Source organism: Molossus molossus, unplaced genomic scaffold, assembly GCF_014108415.1.
Source record: "Molossus molossus isolate mMolMol1 unplaced genomic scaffold, mMolMol1.p scaffold_m16_p_6, whole genome shotgun sequence".
NCBI lineage: Eukaryota > Metazoa > Chordata > Mammalia > Chiroptera > Molossidae > Molossus > Molossus molossus.
In genome coordinates, this window is record NW_023425399.1 from 105,895,611 (window position 1) to 105,914,188 (window position 18,578).

General features: G+C 43.5%; 1 protein-coding gene across 2 annotated transcripts in view; it reads left to right on the forward strand.

Annotated features, from left to right (window-relative positions):
- NEDD4L (NEDD4 like E3 ubiquitin protein ligase) overlaps positions 1-18,578 on the forward strand; it is a 308,882-nt gene that overhangs the window by 270,459 nt on the left and 19,845 nt on the right. For both annotated transcript variants that reach the window (XM_036244390.1, XM_036244391.1), the window contains exons 18-22: positions 4,267-4,325; positions 11,687-11,752; positions 13,151-13,380; positions 14,802-14,923; positions 17,313-17,383. In XM_036244390.1, the coding sequence (XP_036100283.1) occupies positions 4,267-4,325; positions 11,687-11,752; positions 13,151-13,380; positions 14,802-14,923; positions 17,313-17,383 (548 nt within the window). The remainder of the gene's footprint in view (positions 1-4,266; positions 4,326-11,686; positions 11,753-13,150; positions 13,381-14,801; positions 14,924-17,312; positions 17,384-18,578) is intronic.

An 18,578-nucleotide genomic window follows, 5' to 3' on the forward strand; every position in this document is an offset into this window, starting at 1 on the left:
TTTTACCATTAAAAACCAAAAATGGGTTTTTTCCCCCAGTTTTTTATACCTTACAATTTTAATTTTCCAAGATAGGTATAAAGAATAATGATTTTATTAAAACAAGGTTTTATCTAGTGATACAACGTTGGTCTGCTACACACAGAATATTTCACTCAACACTGTGGCCATATCCTGGCTGGGGATCTTCAGGTCATCCTAAAAAAAACTTTATAAATGTTCTTGATGTACTGCGAGGACCCAAAAACAAGAGGAATATTATTGCAAACAACCATCTTGTTGTACATTAAAAATAATAAAAATCATAGACTATTTTTTTAGTGGCATGCATAGAACTAGTATAATATGTAGTAGATGCTTTGGAAAACGGTGACTTAAAGTTGCTTCAGGGAAAGTTAGTAGTGCCGGTGTTAGGAAGTTGATGTTCTTGGTCAGAACAGGGAAAGAATTTGCCCTGAGAAGCAGCAGCACCTGCGACTTCAGGCTTGCCTTGTTCCTGTGTGTTGGGAGGCAGAGAGTTACTTTCTAAATGCCTGGGCAGTTTCTTAATCCCAACCAGTCCACCAGTCCCTCCAAGTATGACATTGCTCATTTCTCTTGCCAGAACAGGAGCACATGGCAGTCTGTTCTTTCCAGAGATTGCAGTTTGCCTTTGTTTAACCATACTGAAAGATTCTCTTAACCAGATTAGTGTAAATAAATTAGACCAGAAACAATGTAAGAAAAAGATTTGTGTATGAGAACCTCATTAGCTGTTAATACAACATTCCTGGCATTTCTCCTAATTTGTCAAGGTTTACTCAATGGAAAGTGATAAAGGGGTACCTAGCAATGAAACAGAGTTCAATTCATATGCCTTTTCCCCAAAATCCAGTTTATGAAAAGTGCAGAAAACTATCTTTGTAAGAGGCTTTATCCGGCTGACAGGTACACTCCAAAGTGGCTTAAATTACCTGGTGGTGACATTTAGGAGCTTCCTTACCTTCCAAATGACTCTCTCTTTCTAAACAGTTTTTTTTTGCATCTGGTTTCTAGCAAAATTCAGCATCTCATTTTGCTGTTGCAGGACAGAAACCAGGTCATCCTTACTTGTGCCATTTACTGTGGAAGTGATCATCCTGTCTTCCACCATCGCTGGGCAGGTGACTGCTCTCTGACCGACAAAGACAGCAGAGCACTTCTCTTTTAAACTGACTTTCCGCTTCATCATTTCTTGAGACATTAGACATTTTTACGATTCATCATTTCAACCATCTTAAAAGATTTAATTTCAGAAGAGATCACGCTCAGTACTAATCTTCTCTTTAGATGCCTTGATTTATTTGGTGGACATTTGTCAGGTGCAGAAAAATAGCTCCTGTGTCTCAAGCAGGGGACAAAAGATTCATGGAAGATTTTGAACTGAATCTCGACCTCTCTCAGGAATTGTGTAATTCTTCTTAAAGACCAGATATGGCCAGCAGCTGAGTAATTGGCCACAGGTATCTTATATACAAGGCTAGACGAGAACAGTAAAATCCAGTGATGCTGTCAAGGCCTGTTTCAGTCTGCCCACAGCCTTACCAGAGCAGTTAATAGTAGCTAAATTGACTGAGTTTCTTCTTCTACTTCATTCTTGTCCCTTTATTTGAAAAATGTCTTGAAGACAAAAAGCAAGTTGAGATTACAAAATTCTGGGGGAAAAAATGGGGAACTGGCCACCATACATTCATATATTGACCGTACGTAGCTTCAAAATTGATCTTTATTGTAACCACTCAGAAACTTGCATAGTTCTGAGAGCTTAGACAATTTTTAAGGAACTTTTGTTTTCACCATCAGCTTCATTTGGTCATTAAAAAAATCACATATTAGGCTCCCGTTGCAAGCCAGATGGAGAGGAGGCTGCAGAAGGGAATGACACACAGCCGCTGTGCTCAGGGGCTCACATTCTGGCAGGGAGTGCCAGGGGGGACTTCAGTGTTGCAGCGGTTCTCAGCCTGTGGGTCGCAACCCCTTTGGGGGTCAAACGACCCTTTCGCAGGGGCCGCCTAAGACCATCAGAAAACACACATTTCCGATGGTCTTAGGAACCGAGACACCGCTCCTCTATCGTCTCCTGGCGGGTCCGCCCACATGCAGATACGCCCACACACAACGGTATTAAAGGGCTTTAGGAAGGTTGAGAGCCGCTGTATTAGGGGAAGAACCCCTTGTTAATGTAGAAGTAGAAGAGGCAAATCGTGCACCTGCTTGCCAAGTGTTGGGGTGCCAGGGGTGGAGGGAGGCTGCAGGAGGCCTTACGGAATGGATTACTTTTCAGACGGATCCCAAATGCTGGGTAAGACTAGTCAGCCACGCCCAGTGAAAATGATTCCAGCAGGGAGGAGACGTGAGCAGGCGTGTGAAGTTGTGCAGGTGGGGCCACATTCCGAGAAGTGCGGCAAGGTTGCCCGTGGCCAGTGTGCGGAGGAGGCAGGCATGGCCCATCCGTCGAGTCAAAGGGGGTCTGCCAGCTGTGGGAACTTGAACCCTTCTGCGGGCTGGACGGAGCTCCTGAGGGATTTTCCAGAGGAAGTGACAATGGTCAGATTTGTTCTTTAGAAAGATCTTTTTGGCAGAGCTACAAAGGGAGTTTTGACTGGGGATGAGACTGAGGCCAGGGAAACCTAGAGAATGTTCCAGGGCAAAGATAAGTGCTCAGAAAGAGGTAGGGACCACTTGGTGACCACCAGAGGTAGATGGTGAGAGAGGAGAAGGGATGTGTTTAGATTCCAGCCCATTTGACTGGTGCATAGATTGTGATACTGTTCCTCGAGAATACAGGATTACGTGAACAGTTTTGGTGTTGGAAGGGTATGGGTTCAATTTTGATAGAGTTGGGTTGAAGGCACTTATGAGGAATCCAGGTGCAGATATCAAGGGTGGAGCTTCAAGTTCAAGTCTGGACTGAAGATTTGGGAGTTTTCATGTAGAGGTAGTCACTAATTTATTTGCTGCTTCGATGACAATACCCAGTCTTTACGTTATTGTCCAAGGCAGTTATTACTGAGCTCTATTCTGTTTCCATTGTTTGGTTTCTTTCCTGTTGTTCTCCAGTAAAGTAGCAACTTTACTTTCCAAAATCTTCTCTTCAAGGTGACGGACAGGCAGGGTTCTCTAGAACAGTTGAAACATTTCATGTAAATTGTCTTCCAGCAGGCACAAGTCTAGAATCACCATGTGCTTTGGTAACTTTATTTTAAAAGGTTACCTCTCCTTTATTAAAATAATTGTAATACCAGCCTCTGAACATTTTCTGGGTATGTTCATGAAAACCAAATTTATTTGTTTTTCTTATCAGTTCATTAACAGAGTTTACAGGAAATAATTACAATCAAGATTTTTCTTAAATAATTTCCCATTTTTAAAACCAACTTAAATTTCCTAAAACTCCAGAAAGAACTCATTCTCCCTCAGTCTATCCTTCCCATTATCTTTCATGTGAGTTCATCCCTGTCCACACACATACACACACACGCACACACACACAGTAATCCCTGAAGTCTTTATAATTATGCACAGTCACGATCTCAGGTGACACAGGGTGGCTGCTGTACATTTTCACCTACACCACTGCAGTAGAGGTGCAGGTGGCATTGAACAATCTTCTTAACATCGACTCTTTTGGAAGAAAGAAAACCACTTCTCGCCAAGTTGGCCAAAAGGGAAGGGTTTCTCTGGAATCTTCCTGGGAAGTATCTAATCCTAGTTTTTCGGACTGCCTTACCTGTGCGCTGCTTGCATTGTTGTGTGCACATGAGTGGCACATGAAATGCATTCTTCTTTTGTTCAGCGTAGGATTCTTCACTGAAAACACCTTTTCAGGACCATGAGCATAGCAAAAACATTTGAAATGAGAAAAACTCATGTGTGTTCACTTTTGGTGGACTAAGACTTTTTGTGCCTTTTTTCAATTAAATGAAAATCAAGATCAAGTTATAAATCCTTGAAAGAACAGGGGTTTATAATCGAAATTTCAGCAAATTGCTTGCCAAAAATGGTCTAAATAGATGGTTTTACTTTAGTTGTGCATTTTTGATTGAGTGTTTTTAACTAAACATTTATGTAGGAGGTTTGCCGTATAAACTATCATTCTCTTCTAACCATGAAATACTAAGATATTATCTTTGGGGTACTAGCCAGCTTTTGAAAAACTCAGAAGTAATGATTTCTAAAACATTTTTGACATACAATAAATTTGAACTAATATGCTGATTTTTTTTTTTTTTTAATATTAATTTTCAGATAGCAAAATAACTCAGTGGGAAGACCCAAGACTGCAGAACCCAGCCATTACTGGCCCGGTCAGTATTCTCAAGTTCTGAATCTTCAGTGTAATATTTTGGTTGCATCAAAACACACAGTTCTTGTATATTGCTGCTCACCTTGGTGTAACTGAGTAGTTTACTTACTCCTGCCTCCTCCTCATGGGAACTGCCGGGTGAGGTACAGCTGCGTTTGCCTTTTCACGTGGCTGTCGTTATAAAGGAAAAGAAAATGGTGTGATCATGGTAGCTAAACTAAACATTTTCTTTTCTCCATTATAAAAGGGTGGATTATAAGTGTAACAATCAGCCCTGGCCGGTGTGGCTCAGTTGGTTGGAGCGTCGTCCTGTACACCGAAAGGTTGTGGGTTCGATCCCCGGTGGGGGCGCGTACGGGAGGCAACTGATCGATGTTTCTCATACATCGATGTTCTCTCTCTCTCTGTATCTGTATCTGTATCTCTGTCTCTGTCTCTGTCTCTGTTTCTCTCCCTCTCCCTTCCCCTCTCTCTAAAAATCAGTAAAACATACCCTTGGGTAAGGATCAAAAATAAATAAATTAATTAATAATAACTATTAAACAAATAATAATAAAATATAAGTGAAACAATCAAATTGTCCTCTCTTCCTTTCTGTCTGAGGCAAAGCCAGCCCTGTTTTTGCAGAATTTTGTCATTTCTTTAGGCCAAGGGCGGTTCATGCATGCTAACAAATCTAAGCTGTATTCTGAATCTCTTCCAGCGCTGAAAATCTGTAAAGGTTTGGGGGAGGTTGTCGCTAACCTCTGGAGCTGGCAGATAAGATAAGAATCTTTATCTCCGCTGACCCACTAACTTTCTCATAGTCCCTTCGTGTGTGCCAGGTGGGAAAAGAACCAGTTCTGCCTTAGGTATGGTGCTGCCCCCTTAAAATGCTGCCGCACACTGTTCGTAAGGAAGAGTGAGAACCCCCGGGTCACTCGGCAGTAATGGACACTTGGTACCCAACTCCGGGGCGGAGTTTGTAGAATGGGGCCACGCTCATCTCATCGGCGGGGAACTTTCCATGTCACTGATTATAAGTGCAAGGCGATGATTTGGAATTACAGGAAAGGTACTGGGATCACAGAAGATTGCAAGTTTGGGATTCTTTTAAAAACTGGAGGAGCAAAAGGAAGTTACCTTTATTATATTGAGCGCTGAGCTAAGAGGCCAGTGGGTATATTTAAAATACTAATTTTATGGCTTTAATCTGATCCAGTTCAAATTATATTTTGAATTATAAAGGTAAGTCTATTTGAAAACTTAAATAATATTATAATGCAAGTGCACCTTGATCCCCGCCATCCCTTTGGTTACTTGTTGGATCTGTTCATCCGATTTGTTCAGCTGCTTTGCTACAAAGTTTACGAAGTACCCAGTAATACCTGGGTTCAAACAGACTGTCAGTTGCTTTTCCTCCATGTAGCTTAATAAATGCCTGCCATTCTTCCATGGCTTTCATTTTTATTTATTCGCAATCACAGTAAGTTGTTAGAATAGCATTTTCTCTTCTCCATCATAAGAAACAGGTAAATTCAAGGAACAGAGCTGATTTCAGCTGGCAGAAGACTTGTGACATGATATTTCTCAGTCTTTTCCAAGTCTTTTTTATGGTTTATTGATCATCTACATTCCCTCAAGCACATAGTCTTGTTACTATTGAAAATTGTATAGTGTCATAAATCCAGGTAGATTTGCCCCCAAGAAAGATCTCTGATACCTTGTGTTCTTAAAGAGCCTGGTGTACTCTTATTATTATTAGTGTTATTCCTTTCAATAAGAGCATGTTTAATTAGGTAATTATCAACTTAGTGTAGACATCTTGCCTTTGTTGTCATGTAGTTTTAAATATTGGGTAATTTTCATATGACTTTTCTCCTTGGCTAATAAGCTATTTAGAATGTGCTTTTTAGTTTCTAAGACTATGGGAGAATTTTTGCCTATCTGTTTCTTACTGAGTTCTAATTTTATTACATTATGGTCAGAGAATATTGAATATGGAATATTGATTATCAGATATTTGAAACTTCTTTTGGAGGCTTTGTAAATGTTCTTTTGTGTTTGAAAAGAATGTGTGTTCTGTCTTTCTTGGGTATAGAGTTCTTTATACGTGTATCATTAGATCAAGCCTGTGGTGTTTAATTCTCCAGCTCCATTTCTACATTTTCCTGGCTGTTTTACCTAATCAAGACAGCTGTGTCACACTCCCACAGTGACTGGCTTTGTCAATCATTACATTCATTTTCTCTCCATTAGTATTTGCCTAGGACATCCTTTCTGTCTCTTGCTATGTTTTTTGTTTGTTTGTTTTTTTCCTTTTCTTACCTTCTATTCGATCGACAGAGTACACTTTATTGTCTCTTATTTTTATTCTTGCTTGGACGTTGTATTTTTTATTTCTGTTCTCTTAGTGCTCACATTAAAATTTTTAACCAATATACTTGACTTAATGTCAAAATGAATCACTCTCTACTCTCCTCCTGGATACTGTGGACCTTTAGGGAACATGAGTGCCATCCTTCCCACTCCCATTTTCCATTGTTCAGTGGAATTGTAAAACTCCCTTGTCTTTAGCCGTGGCCAGGTGGCTTGGTTGGAGTGTTGTTCTATACCCTGAAAGGTTGCCAGTTTGATTTCCAGTAAGGGCACATACCTAGGTTCCATCCCCAGTCAGGGTTAGTACAGGAGACAACTGATCTCTCTCTCTCTCTCTCTCTCTCTCAAAATCAGTAGAAATATACCCTTGGGTGAGGATTCAAAAGAAAATAACTACCTTGTCTTTAAACTTTCCAAGTCATCATTAGTAACAGGCAATGCTAACCTAATTTTACTTAGATGTAAACATATTTCTTTGCCCACCACTGATCCTTGCCTCCTCTTTTCTCTAGGTTAAATTTTGTTCTTAATGACATATAACCTCTAGTTCATAGTTCACAAAGTATGGTCTACAGATCAGGAGCATCGGTATCATCCAGAAACTTGTTAGAAATGCAGATTTTTAGCCCCATCCCAGACCTACTGAAAACTAGCAATGTTGGGAGTAGGCCCAGCCATCTGTGTTTTAACAAACCCTCCCAGGGATTCTGGTGTTCACTTAAGTTTGAGAACCTCTGGTCTAGCAGCAATTTCAGTGGGAGCCTTAGGGGTAAATTCGCTTAGTCTGAGAGGACGTATTTGACCTCTCTGTGAAATGATAGTTTAGCTCGTTATAGAATTCTTGATTAACAGTTACTTTTCTTCAGTACCTTGGAGATATTCTTTCATGTTTTCTGGTCTTAGTAATTGATGATGAGAAGTTTGTTATCAATCTAATTATCTTTTTTTATGGGTAACTCTTTTCTCTGGTGATTTTGAATTTTTCTCTGTCTTAGATATTCTATAATTTTACTATATCATAAGTGTAGATTTTTAAAAATTCTGCTTTGGACTCATTGTGATTCTTTAATATGTGGACCATGTCTTTTCTCTGTTCTGGAAAATTCTCAGCAGTTATTTACATGTTGCATCTTTTCCATTTTAAAATATCTGTATCAGTAACTTGAATAATCAGTTCACTTTCACAACTGTCTTCCTTATCTCTTAGCTTTCATATTTCCACCTCTCTTTCATTGCTGTATAGTGGGCTCAGCTCTTCCAGTTAATTCTATCTTAAACTTTTATGTAATCTAGTCTTTATCAGTCTATTTGTCTATCATTTCAGTGACTGTTTAATAGCTCAAAGTTCTATTTGCTCTTTTTAAATTTGCTTAATCTCTTTAGCTATTTTTTGTCCTTTTCTTTTATTTATTTATTTTTTTAATTTATATTTCCAACTCTTTAATCATTCTTAAAAATTGCCTCTTTTATAGCCTTTTTCAGATTGTCCTATTATCTCTGTTCCCAGGAACATGAAATGTCCCCACTTGTTATATCTGTAGACTCTCCTCAGTGGTAGTCCATTACCTAGTTCAGTTTATAATGTGTGTGCGTGCTCATATTCATTTCTTTTTTTCCACATGGGGCTTTTATAAGTTCTGACCTGTATTTTCTGTTAACTATTTAGCTTGGGTTCATTCACCCCCAATTACCATAACTATGGATTTCATACCCACTTTGGTGTAGCCTTGGAGTATGAATTTATTACAGGTCTGTTTCTTTTTCTTTTTCTTCCATTTATGGTCCTGGACAGAAGGTAAGCTTCCTTGCAACTTTCCCGGGCCAGTGGGTAGAGTTTTCTTGTCCCCTTTTCAAGTGTAAGTTTGAGCAGGGAACTCTGTCCCAGCTCTCTGAGTCACAGACTGTTGGCCGAGTTCTGTGCCCCCGATGTGAGGATGAAAACCCAAGCACCAACACCTGTGTCCAGGGCCCCCTTATTTCTCTATTTTGAGTCTTTCTGTTTCTCTGGTACCTAGATTTTCTCTTTTTCCCAAGCTTTAAAAATATGTGTTGGGGGGGGTACCCTTTCTGTGTCAGCCCAGCACACATCACTGTTCATCAGTATGCTGTCTGTCTAACGAGTGTCACCATTCAACGCATTTGTGACGTGCTCCCCATGCTTGTGCGCTTAGGAGAACTATCTCCTGCTTCTGTGGTACTTTGTACTTTTCCGAGAACTTTATAATCAGCTGCTTTGACACTCTCAGCAGTCCCCCCAGAAGGCAGGGAACATGTTGTTATTCCCAATTTGTCAGAAGAAGCAGAACACTAATTGTGTTGCCAAAACGTCCAGCAAATGTCAGAATCAGGACTAGAGCCCAGGTGTGCCAGCCTCATCCAGTGACCCTGTGCCCTTGTCTCCTAAGGGCCCCGGTATCCCTGGGCAGTAACGACATGCAAACCTTGAGAACCATCGCACACGATAAGTCAGATTTTCATTTTGCTCAAAAGAGAAAGCATATGTAATTCAAAGCAAAAGGGCTTTAATCAACAGACATAGTTTTGTTTTTAACGGGCTTATTTTACAAGTTATATCACATGGAAGAAAATGAGATGCCAGATTTGGCCAAAACAAGAAATACGCGCCACATGTAATTTTTAGGAGGAGGATATAAAAACCTATTCTTCTTCCTTTAGAAGAACTTCCTCTAGATGGAGGAGGATAATGATTTCTCAACATTTGTGCATCATTCCACACAAGTAGAAAGGCCAGAAATATCCCAGCATCCTCTTTCCTCCCACATCTAGTCAGCACCTACCACGGTATAAGTCAGACAAGGGAATGGAGAACACAGTCTAGGGGCGACATTTTGCAATAAATTCTATAGGAAGTTTGTCATTTAAGACTACTGAACTTCACAATGATGAATGTTTAAGCCTTTTCTCAACATTTTCAGGGGGGAAACTAAAACAAAAAGTAATTGCTGGGAATTGTAGACTTGTGGAAACGGAAGTACCTTCAAGTTCCAGTCAAATCCTTTGCTTCCCTGGGACGCAGTGCCATTAAGGAGAGGGCGGCGCAGGGCTGGCTGGCTGGAGAGACTGTTCCAGGAGTCAGGGTCTCTAGAGCTGGCCTGGGTAATGAAAGGAAGTACATTTTTTAGGTTAATTCCCCTCTACCACAGTCAACCATAGAACATCAGCCAAATACTTTGCCTTCTCAAGGCTTTGCACCCACTGTCCCTGCAGAACTGTGCCCTCCTGTCAGTGGTTTCCGCTCAGATGTCTCTTTCTCAGAATGCCTTCCCTGACCACCTCGTACAAAATAGCCTCCCTCGAACTCGATCATTTCTTTCTCCTAGCGTCCACCACTACTTCTTCACCTATTTCTTATTACCTGTTGCTCACAGCAGCTTAGAAGCTCCAGGAGAGAATAGGGAAGGAACCCTTTGGTTGATGTACTGTTGTTTCCCTAGCACCTAACATGCTTGACACAGACGAGGCGCTCAAGAAATACCTGTTCAGCAGATCAGGGAATGAACCACCAAAGAGTGAATAAATGAACTAGATTGAAAATCTTAGTTTGCTATGGGATGTAGGATTGGCAAAGCAAAGAACTTGATGATGTCTTTATTGGCTTATGTCTGAACGTTGTATCCTTTTCTTATACTGGTGGTTGTCCAGATATTGACTAAATTTCTACCTTTTCTAGAATAAGAATTCATACACAATTTTGTCAGACTGGACACTGTCCACAGTAAACATGATATGTGGTCAAATCCTGTATTCAGTGGAAAAGCAAATGAAGAGTGGATTGAAAACTAAGAAGAGGCCATAGTAGTATAAATGGTCTTGAGATATATCAACATGATGTCTACTGCTCTTAACTTACAAAGCGAAACACTGACATGATCAGTGTTTGCTCTGAGTGGTTATTTGTTCTGGTTTTGGCTGAGTTATTTGTGTGATTATCTTTAAAAAAGTGTGAAGGAGGGAGGCTTATGGTTTCCATCTCTCCTCTATCTGGTCAGGAATAAGCAGTGTGAAGGCAGAAGGTTTGGAGTCTGGAGACACTTTACTAAGGATCAGTATATTTTATTAACTTACCCCAAAGTGCTGTCAGCAGAACTATTCTTGCTCAAATGCACACGGTTTGCCAAAAAAGCAGAGTCATTCTGAGTATGCAGCTGCCACCATTATGTCCATGTATATGCAAAAGCCAGTCCTTTCTGCTTCATTAAAAAAAAAAAAAGTGAGCCTTTCAGTAGTCTGAAGTCAGGGCTCTGGCTAGTGCCAGCTACTTTGTAACATAGCAAGTGGAGAATATTTAAATGACTATATTAAAATGTCACTTGCTTTGCCTAAAGAGATTCCAGAACTTCAGAGTAATGGTAGCTCAGTTACTGAGCCCACTCCTGTGGCACCATCCCTGCTGCATAGACAAGGCATTAAGATGTGAGGAAACCATTGCCCACAACTACTGACGAAATAGTAAGGGCCAGCCTTCTGACTCCGAAACAGGGTACTTCTCCAGAGTGCTCTCCACCTGGTCTTACGTCCTTGATAAGAATGTCAGCCCATTTGCCTTTCTGCTTATTATATTTCCTCCCAAAGATTTTTAAAAGCATGATTAGTCTTTTCAAAATGACAGCACAGGTCACTTTTGGGTTGTATATTAAAGTATCATAGCCAATAACTTTTATCTCAATAACAACCACAACGAAAAAGATTATACCCTGATGCATCTTCAGACAGAAGTCACACTGGAAAGTGTATTTTATGTAGCAGATCCCTAATAACTTCTTGACTGTCAATATAGTTGTTTTCAGGGGTGAACGCCCTACTCAGTGCTGATTTGCTTTAGTCATTTGTACAACTTTCCCATGTGCTATGTAGATGTAAATTTCACTGATAATATGAAGAATGAGAATTTTAAGGTGTATGATTCATGAAGTTCTCTGAATGTTGGCTCAGTTTACATAAAATTGCAAGCGTATTATTTACATTTATAAATTTATCTTCTAGGCGGTTCCTTACTCCAGAGAATTTAAGCAGAAATATGACTACTTTAGGAAGAAATTAAAGAAACCTGTGAGTAACATGCCTTCCAAAAGTGCTGTTTTATAGCCTTTGTAAGTTAGCAAAGGTACTTCAGTGGGGACAGCTTGTTTGTTACTTTTCTGTGTAAACTAAAACATCACCTTCCTTTTTTCACCTGGATCTTCAGTCCGAATTTTTCTTTTTAACAGAAATGGTAAGTGAAGGTTGACCAGTATTACATATCAAGTCACCCGAAGGGTCATTTCTTATGTAATATGTGAAAAGGTAGAAATGATTTTATGGGAAATAAAATAATTCGGAACCTAGTCAAAAAATTCAAAGAAACCTATACAAATTGCTTGTGGGGATCATATTCAATAAAACCTAGACCCTAGTTAGAAAACTATTCAAGTCCTTCCCTTTAAACTCAGAAGTATAATTTTAATTACAATATTTATAGCCATATAATTTATGATTTATCATTGTAATATGTGGCATATTAAGGCCCTGTGTAGTTTTCAGATGAACATTCTCACTGGGGAACTCTAAGATTTCTACAGGACGGAGAGACCCAGGCAGTGTTTGAAGTTGCTGTGTTCCTTCAGCTGGGGCCTCACGTCGGGGCGTCTGCTGGGGATGAGGCACTGGGGATACAATGATGCCTAAGAAACGGTGTCAGCCTCCGGAGCTCCCCTACGGGTTCTGTTCTCTCTGCCAACATCCTGAGTCAACTAGCTCTTGGCTCACTACTTTTGGAATGACTCAGATTTGAACACATAAAATCCCCACAAAGTTTCTCTGTGAGCTCCCTGCATTCCCCGCAGTAACAATTGATGTCTTTGGGGGTTTCACTCCGTCTCACCCTGCGTGGCACTTTCACTAACTGACTCTGCAAAACCGATTTTATGGCGAGCTTGTCCCCGTCCCTTGTTTATTAACTGTGGCCTTTGGGATGCTTTCACACACCTTGGCATGACAGCCAGGGTCCCTTTCCCCATGGCAACAGAATCACCTTGTGGGCTTCATGGATCCCGTCTGCCAGCTAGAACCCCTACTAGAGCAGAGGGTGCTCCCATCCTGGCCAGGTGGGGATGGTTCTGGGTTTTGATCACCTGGACTGAAGCTGCGTTCTGTGACAGAAATAGAGTGAAGAGTTGACCATATTTCAGTTGCTAGCGGGTGGGTGAGCGCCCACAGTTGTTCACAAAAGGGGGAAAGGATGATTGTCCACTCAGCAGAGGTCCGCCTGCGGCATGTCGCTGGCTCAGCCTGACGGTGCTGGTGGCTGCCGGTGGCTCAAGGGCTCTCTGTCTGTGTGAACAACTGCAAGGGAGGGACACTCAGCCGGCACCTCTGCTCGTCTGTGAACAGTGCCATCGTTTTGTTCTTGGAGGCAAGGTGCGTATTCACTGTGTGATCATGTGCCTTTCTTTTTTTTCTTTTGTGTAGGCTGATATTCCAAATAGGTTTGAAATGAAACTTCACAGAAATAACATTTTTGAAGAGTCCTACCGGAGAATCATGTCTGTGAAAAGACCAGATGTCCTAAAAGCGAGGCTGTGGATTGAATTTGAATCTGAGAAAGGTCTCGACTATGGGGGCGTGGCCAGAGAATGGTTCTTCTTACTGTCCAAAGAGATGTTCAACCCCTACTATGGTCTCTTCGAGTACTCTGCAACGTAAGTGTGTGCAGTGACTTCGGAACGTGTCCCCCCAAAACGGTTTCGCTCTCGCAGTTTCAGCTTAATGAAAGAATAAGCAGCTCACGCATTTGAAATGAATTAACACTGCGGATTCAGTCCCCACCTCCACCTCCACCCCCACCCTCAGCGGCAACCCACACACCCCTTATAAGTCTAGAATAATGTACTCTGTGAACACCTAAAAATGATCCTTCTCTGATCTGTTGGGTTCACATAATTGAAAGTGAAAAATGTGCTGGGTACTTACAGTGAGGAACAAGAGTTCGTTTTCATTTGTAATGTTGTAAATTTGGGAGGATTTGAGTCAGAATTCAGAAAGTCATTGTCACCTCATAGACAAAAATCGTTCCCGAAGTTACGCTAGCTCAAGGAAAATTCTGATGACTTTGAGGAGGACCCATTCTTCAAGATCAGAGGACCATGCCCTGGGCCTGTGGGGGAAGAACCAGGTCCCCTGTGTGTCGGGAGTTCATCACTGCCAGGCGTGGAAACTAAGATGCATCTGCTTTCTCGGGACTCAACACTGGCTGCTTACAAAGCCAGCTGTTCCTCCCCCAGGCTGCTCACCCACGTGCCCCGTGGAATGGTGGTTGACCTTGCTGAAAGGCAACCCCTGCTCTGAGGGGACATGGGTTTTCCCGCTCCGGCCACCTGTCTCCCAGGCTCTGTTGGAAGGCAGCCTCAGGATCCCGCCCAGTTGCTCCAGCCAAGAGTCTCCTAGCTTGCTTGTTACCGTCGTTTGTCGTCCCGTGAGAAAGCTCGCTATGTAAAACTGGGCAAAACCACTCAAGTGGCCGGCAGGGTGGCGGGGGCAGGATTCTCACCTCTCACCTACAGTCCCAAAGATCCCCTGAAAGAACCTGGCTGTGGAACCCAGTTGGAAAACCACCGATCCTCACAGTGTCGAGACCAAAGACGGACATGTGAGCATTGCTGTGGTTTCCGTCATCAAGACAGCCCTCTGCTGTTACCAGTGCCTTGGGGCCCAGAGGACAGACCTTCATCTCCAAGCCAAACACCTCTCAAAGGAACAAGCTTCTCCTCCTCAGAGAACCTGAAGGACTCAAGTCCATCGCCAGGCCCAGCACAGTCCTTTGTGGTTATTAGCATCTTCCCAAGACGCTTGGCTGCACCATATGGAACTGGCCTTTGTGTAGCTCAAAAATAGTCCAATATCAACACTTCCTTATGGTTTAACTTACGAAGGGCATATGTACCAGCTTCATAGGACCCCAGTCACTGGTGGCAGAAAGAGGCTAAATCACATTCTCTATCCCTTGCCCATCAGGATAGAATGGCCAAAAAAGCCAGTGACAGGTGGCAAAGGAAAATGCAAATTCTTGCATTTCTTCTTTAAAAATAATGATTGGGCTTTTTCTCTCTCTTCCTTCCCCAAGGGACAACTACACACTTCAGATCAATCCCAATTCGGGCCTCTGTAATGAAGACCACCTGTCCTATTTCACTTTTATCGGGAGAGTTGCTGGCCTGGCGGTATTTCACGGGAAACTTTTAGATGGTGAGTTATTGAAAAGTCTTGACATCATAAAAATAGGACAGTGCTGTGTGCGGTTCCTCGTTAGGTGACTCATCCTCCACATCCTAGATGTTAAGCAAAAGCTCCACCGGTGCTGTGTTATTCAATCCATTATTTTTCTGTTTTGCCCTTAGTGGAGGCGTGTTCCCTGGTGTCACCTCATTAGAGCACTGGCAGTGTAGTGTCAGCACACAGCTGAAACATTTTTTGACAAGAGGAACAAGTATGGAGCACAGAACATTCTGTGATTGTGCATTTTCTGCTTTTCGGAATAACTTCTAATTTTTTTTTTTAGCGGGAGCTTGATTTGGTGACAGATGGAAAAGCTAATTGAAAAATTAATCAAAATGATCCGATTCATCCATTGTCCTGCCACTCTTTCAAAGTATTGTTTTATTTGAATGTGAAGAGACTGTCAATAATTTCAAAGGGATGTTATAACTCAGCGAAGACCTTGACCCTGTGGTCTCCGCTACACAAATGACACCAAAGTATCTTGTTCTTATCTAGAACCTCAAAGCCATGGAAGAATTTCAGGGTACCTTGGAAGTTTGAGGCCAAACCGCCTCCCCATCTATGTCTATAGGCTTATAATAGAGGCTTCTTATGGATTTGGCCATTTCAGAAGTACTGCCTTTGAGAGGACACTATAGAAAATCATTGAGAAAGGAGAACCAGAAATGTCTTTTAAGGGTTCGCGGGTGAAACGGTTGAGAATAGAAGCCAGAATAAGATTGGAGGCTGACATTGCAGTTACTGTGGCACGAGAGTTCCAGGGAAAGCATGTTAATTGCATCGGTGGAACCTTAGTTATTCCAGTAAATAACGGATGTACCTTTTGTACTTTATTCGTGAATGTATTTTTATTGGTAATTGCTTGCTGATTTTGACCCGCTGATTTCAGCGTTTTATTTTTAGTTGGGAAAATAAGCACTTTTTTTTTTTCCTGAGAAAGAACCTACGCTCTCTCTGTATGTAAGTCGTATGGATATATTTCAGTTAGCTGCACTGAGCCCTGCCATAGGTTATTTCAGCTGTCCGAATTCACTTCACCCTTTATTAGAAGGCCAGTCTGTGTACGTCCTGCCGAGTGAGGAGACATTCCTAGTGGCTACAGGGAACTGTGGAGAAGTGTCAGACACAACCCTGACCTCAGTGAACTTATAATCCAGTGGGCAAACCAAAACCAGAGACTCACAGTGAGAGTCCAAGCGGAAGGGACGCAGGGAGCCCTTCAAGGGGACGCTGATTCGGCTGGAAGGCCGGGGCACTTTACTGGGATTAGGGATGGGATTTGAGCGTTTAGAAGCTGGGACCGTTTCCGAAGAGCAAGGACGGGCTGAGTCAAGGCTGGTGGAGGGAGTGATGGAGAGAAGCAGGGACCAGTGGGGGAGCCTAGGAGACAGCTGCAGGTGTGCCGCTGTGCGTGAGGAGCTGCAGAACCGAGCCAGAACGCCCACAGATTGTGGCCAGCAGGGTCCTGTTCCTTAACACTGCAAGTGTCCTGCAGGCAGAGCGCACATGGCCACAGGGCAGTCCACAGTCCCTCATACCAGTGTCATCCTCCACCTCCCTAGACACCGAAGGTGTATGAGTCTGCAGCCTTCGGGCCCCTGAGCCAACGCGAGTAGGAATCGGTGCAGAGGAGGGCGACTGATTAGATGGGGTGGGGACTAGGTTCCAGCACCCCCGGCGAGGAGGCGTATGATGCTGACTTGCCTGTGGACAAGGTGGATTGGGGGGCCCTCTTGGTGGCCTCACTCAGGCCTTCACCAGCCCTTCCTGGAAGATTGCACAGCCTTCTAAGTGGTCTCCCGCGTGTCCTTCCTGTCCCCGTCCTGCTTTTTCTCCCCACTCCGGCCCCAGCAGTGGTCTGAAATGCACATGGAATTTCTTCCTGACCTTCCGGTGACTGCCCGTCGCCTTCACTCAGGCAGCAGCCCAGACTGTCCCGAGCCCGGCAAGCCATGCTGCCCAGTCCCTTCTCCGGCCTGTCCTCCCAGGACACCCTGCGCTTCCGCCCTGACAGCCCACCGAGAGCCCCACTCGTGTCCCTCTGCTCGGAGCACCCTCTGTCCCCGTTCATGTGCCTCTTTGTACCGCAGAATCCTGCTGGCTCCTGAGGCTTGTTTGTCACCCACAACCTCCCGGGCGCCTTTTGACCCCTTTCTGCTGATCCCACCTCTACTAGTGGAAGTGCCCTCCTCACCAAGCCCCTCCCGAGGAAACAGGCTTGGTCACAGATTGCTCTAGGGTCTTTGATGGTTGTCGGTCCCTCATTCAAACCGAAGGCAGGTTCATCTTGCATTTCACTGCCGAGGCACAGAAGTCGCAACAATTCGAAACTGATCCCGTTTTCATCCTATTTTAGGTTTCTTCATTAGGCCGTTTTACAAAATGATGCTGGGAAAGCAGATAACTCTGAACGACATGGAGTCTGTGGTGAGTAAATACCTCCCACTGGGCATCGCGGGCCACCCGAGCCCTCCGGGAAGCAGCTGTGACCATGTTGTCGTCTTTGTGGGTGTCGCCATTCGATGTGAATAATAGGGAACACTTAATTGTTTGTGAGTTTAATTGACCCCCCCCTAATTTTTCTAACAAGCAAATCTTGCTTCCCATGAACTAGAAGCATGGTTCTGGGGTTGGATACTCCCAGACCTCAGTTACCTCCGCCTACCCAGGATTGGTGTGACCAAATTAAATCCAAAGGGCACCTGGAGACCTCAGTGCAGCCCTTGTTTTGCACGGAAAACTGTTCATACTGAACATTTAGAGACTCGTCTGCTATTCCTCAGTTTTTTGACCTCAAAAAACGGCGCGGACATGGGCCAAAGCAGTAGATACAGGGCAGAGGTGTAGTCAGTCCAGACGTGGGGGTGAGTGACGGAGCCTGTGGGGAGGAATACAAGGGAGGGGTCTGGGTCTCCTTGCTGCTTTTAGCTCAGTTCATCTAGGCTGACCACTTTAGAGCTGAGGACTTTTCTATAGAAACAAAAATGGATGCTTTTTTCATAACCTACTTTTTGCTTCTGTTTTTCTTTGACCTGTACCCCCACTGGCTACCTCTGAGCTTGGGGGCGTTTGCCCAAGCCCCCGCCCACTCACAGGGCCACGGAGAAGCATCTTTGTCCTTACAGGGTCGGTAGCTCTGCTGTCATGTCCTGTCGCTGGCGTCCGAAGGCATCTGTGTCGCCTTGGCCTTGGTGATGCTGGCTGTGTGTCTTGTGTGGTTGGTCTGTGAGCCCAAATAGTCATTCCTGAGCATCACTGACGGCCTCTCACTGGTTTTCCCGTGGGAGGGCTGCTGACCGGGCTCAGGGGTCTTTTCCACTTTCACCTGACTTCCACTTGATGCTTTTCTGATCGTCTGGTGAGGAAGCGAGGAAATAGGCATGTCTTCAAGTCTAAAATAATTCTGTCCCACAGGCTACAGATAGATGGTGCACACATTCTCCTCTGCCTTTGAGAGGCTGCCGGGCCCAGCACTGGAGTCCCGGAGGAGGCGGCCAGGCCTCTGAGGCCTCGTTCGGGTCCTCCCGTGTGCTCACACTGACCGGTTTGCAGAGAGCAGTGGTCGCACGGGGACGGGCGGGCTTAAAACCATTGATACTTAATTACTGAGAGTGTTCTCTTC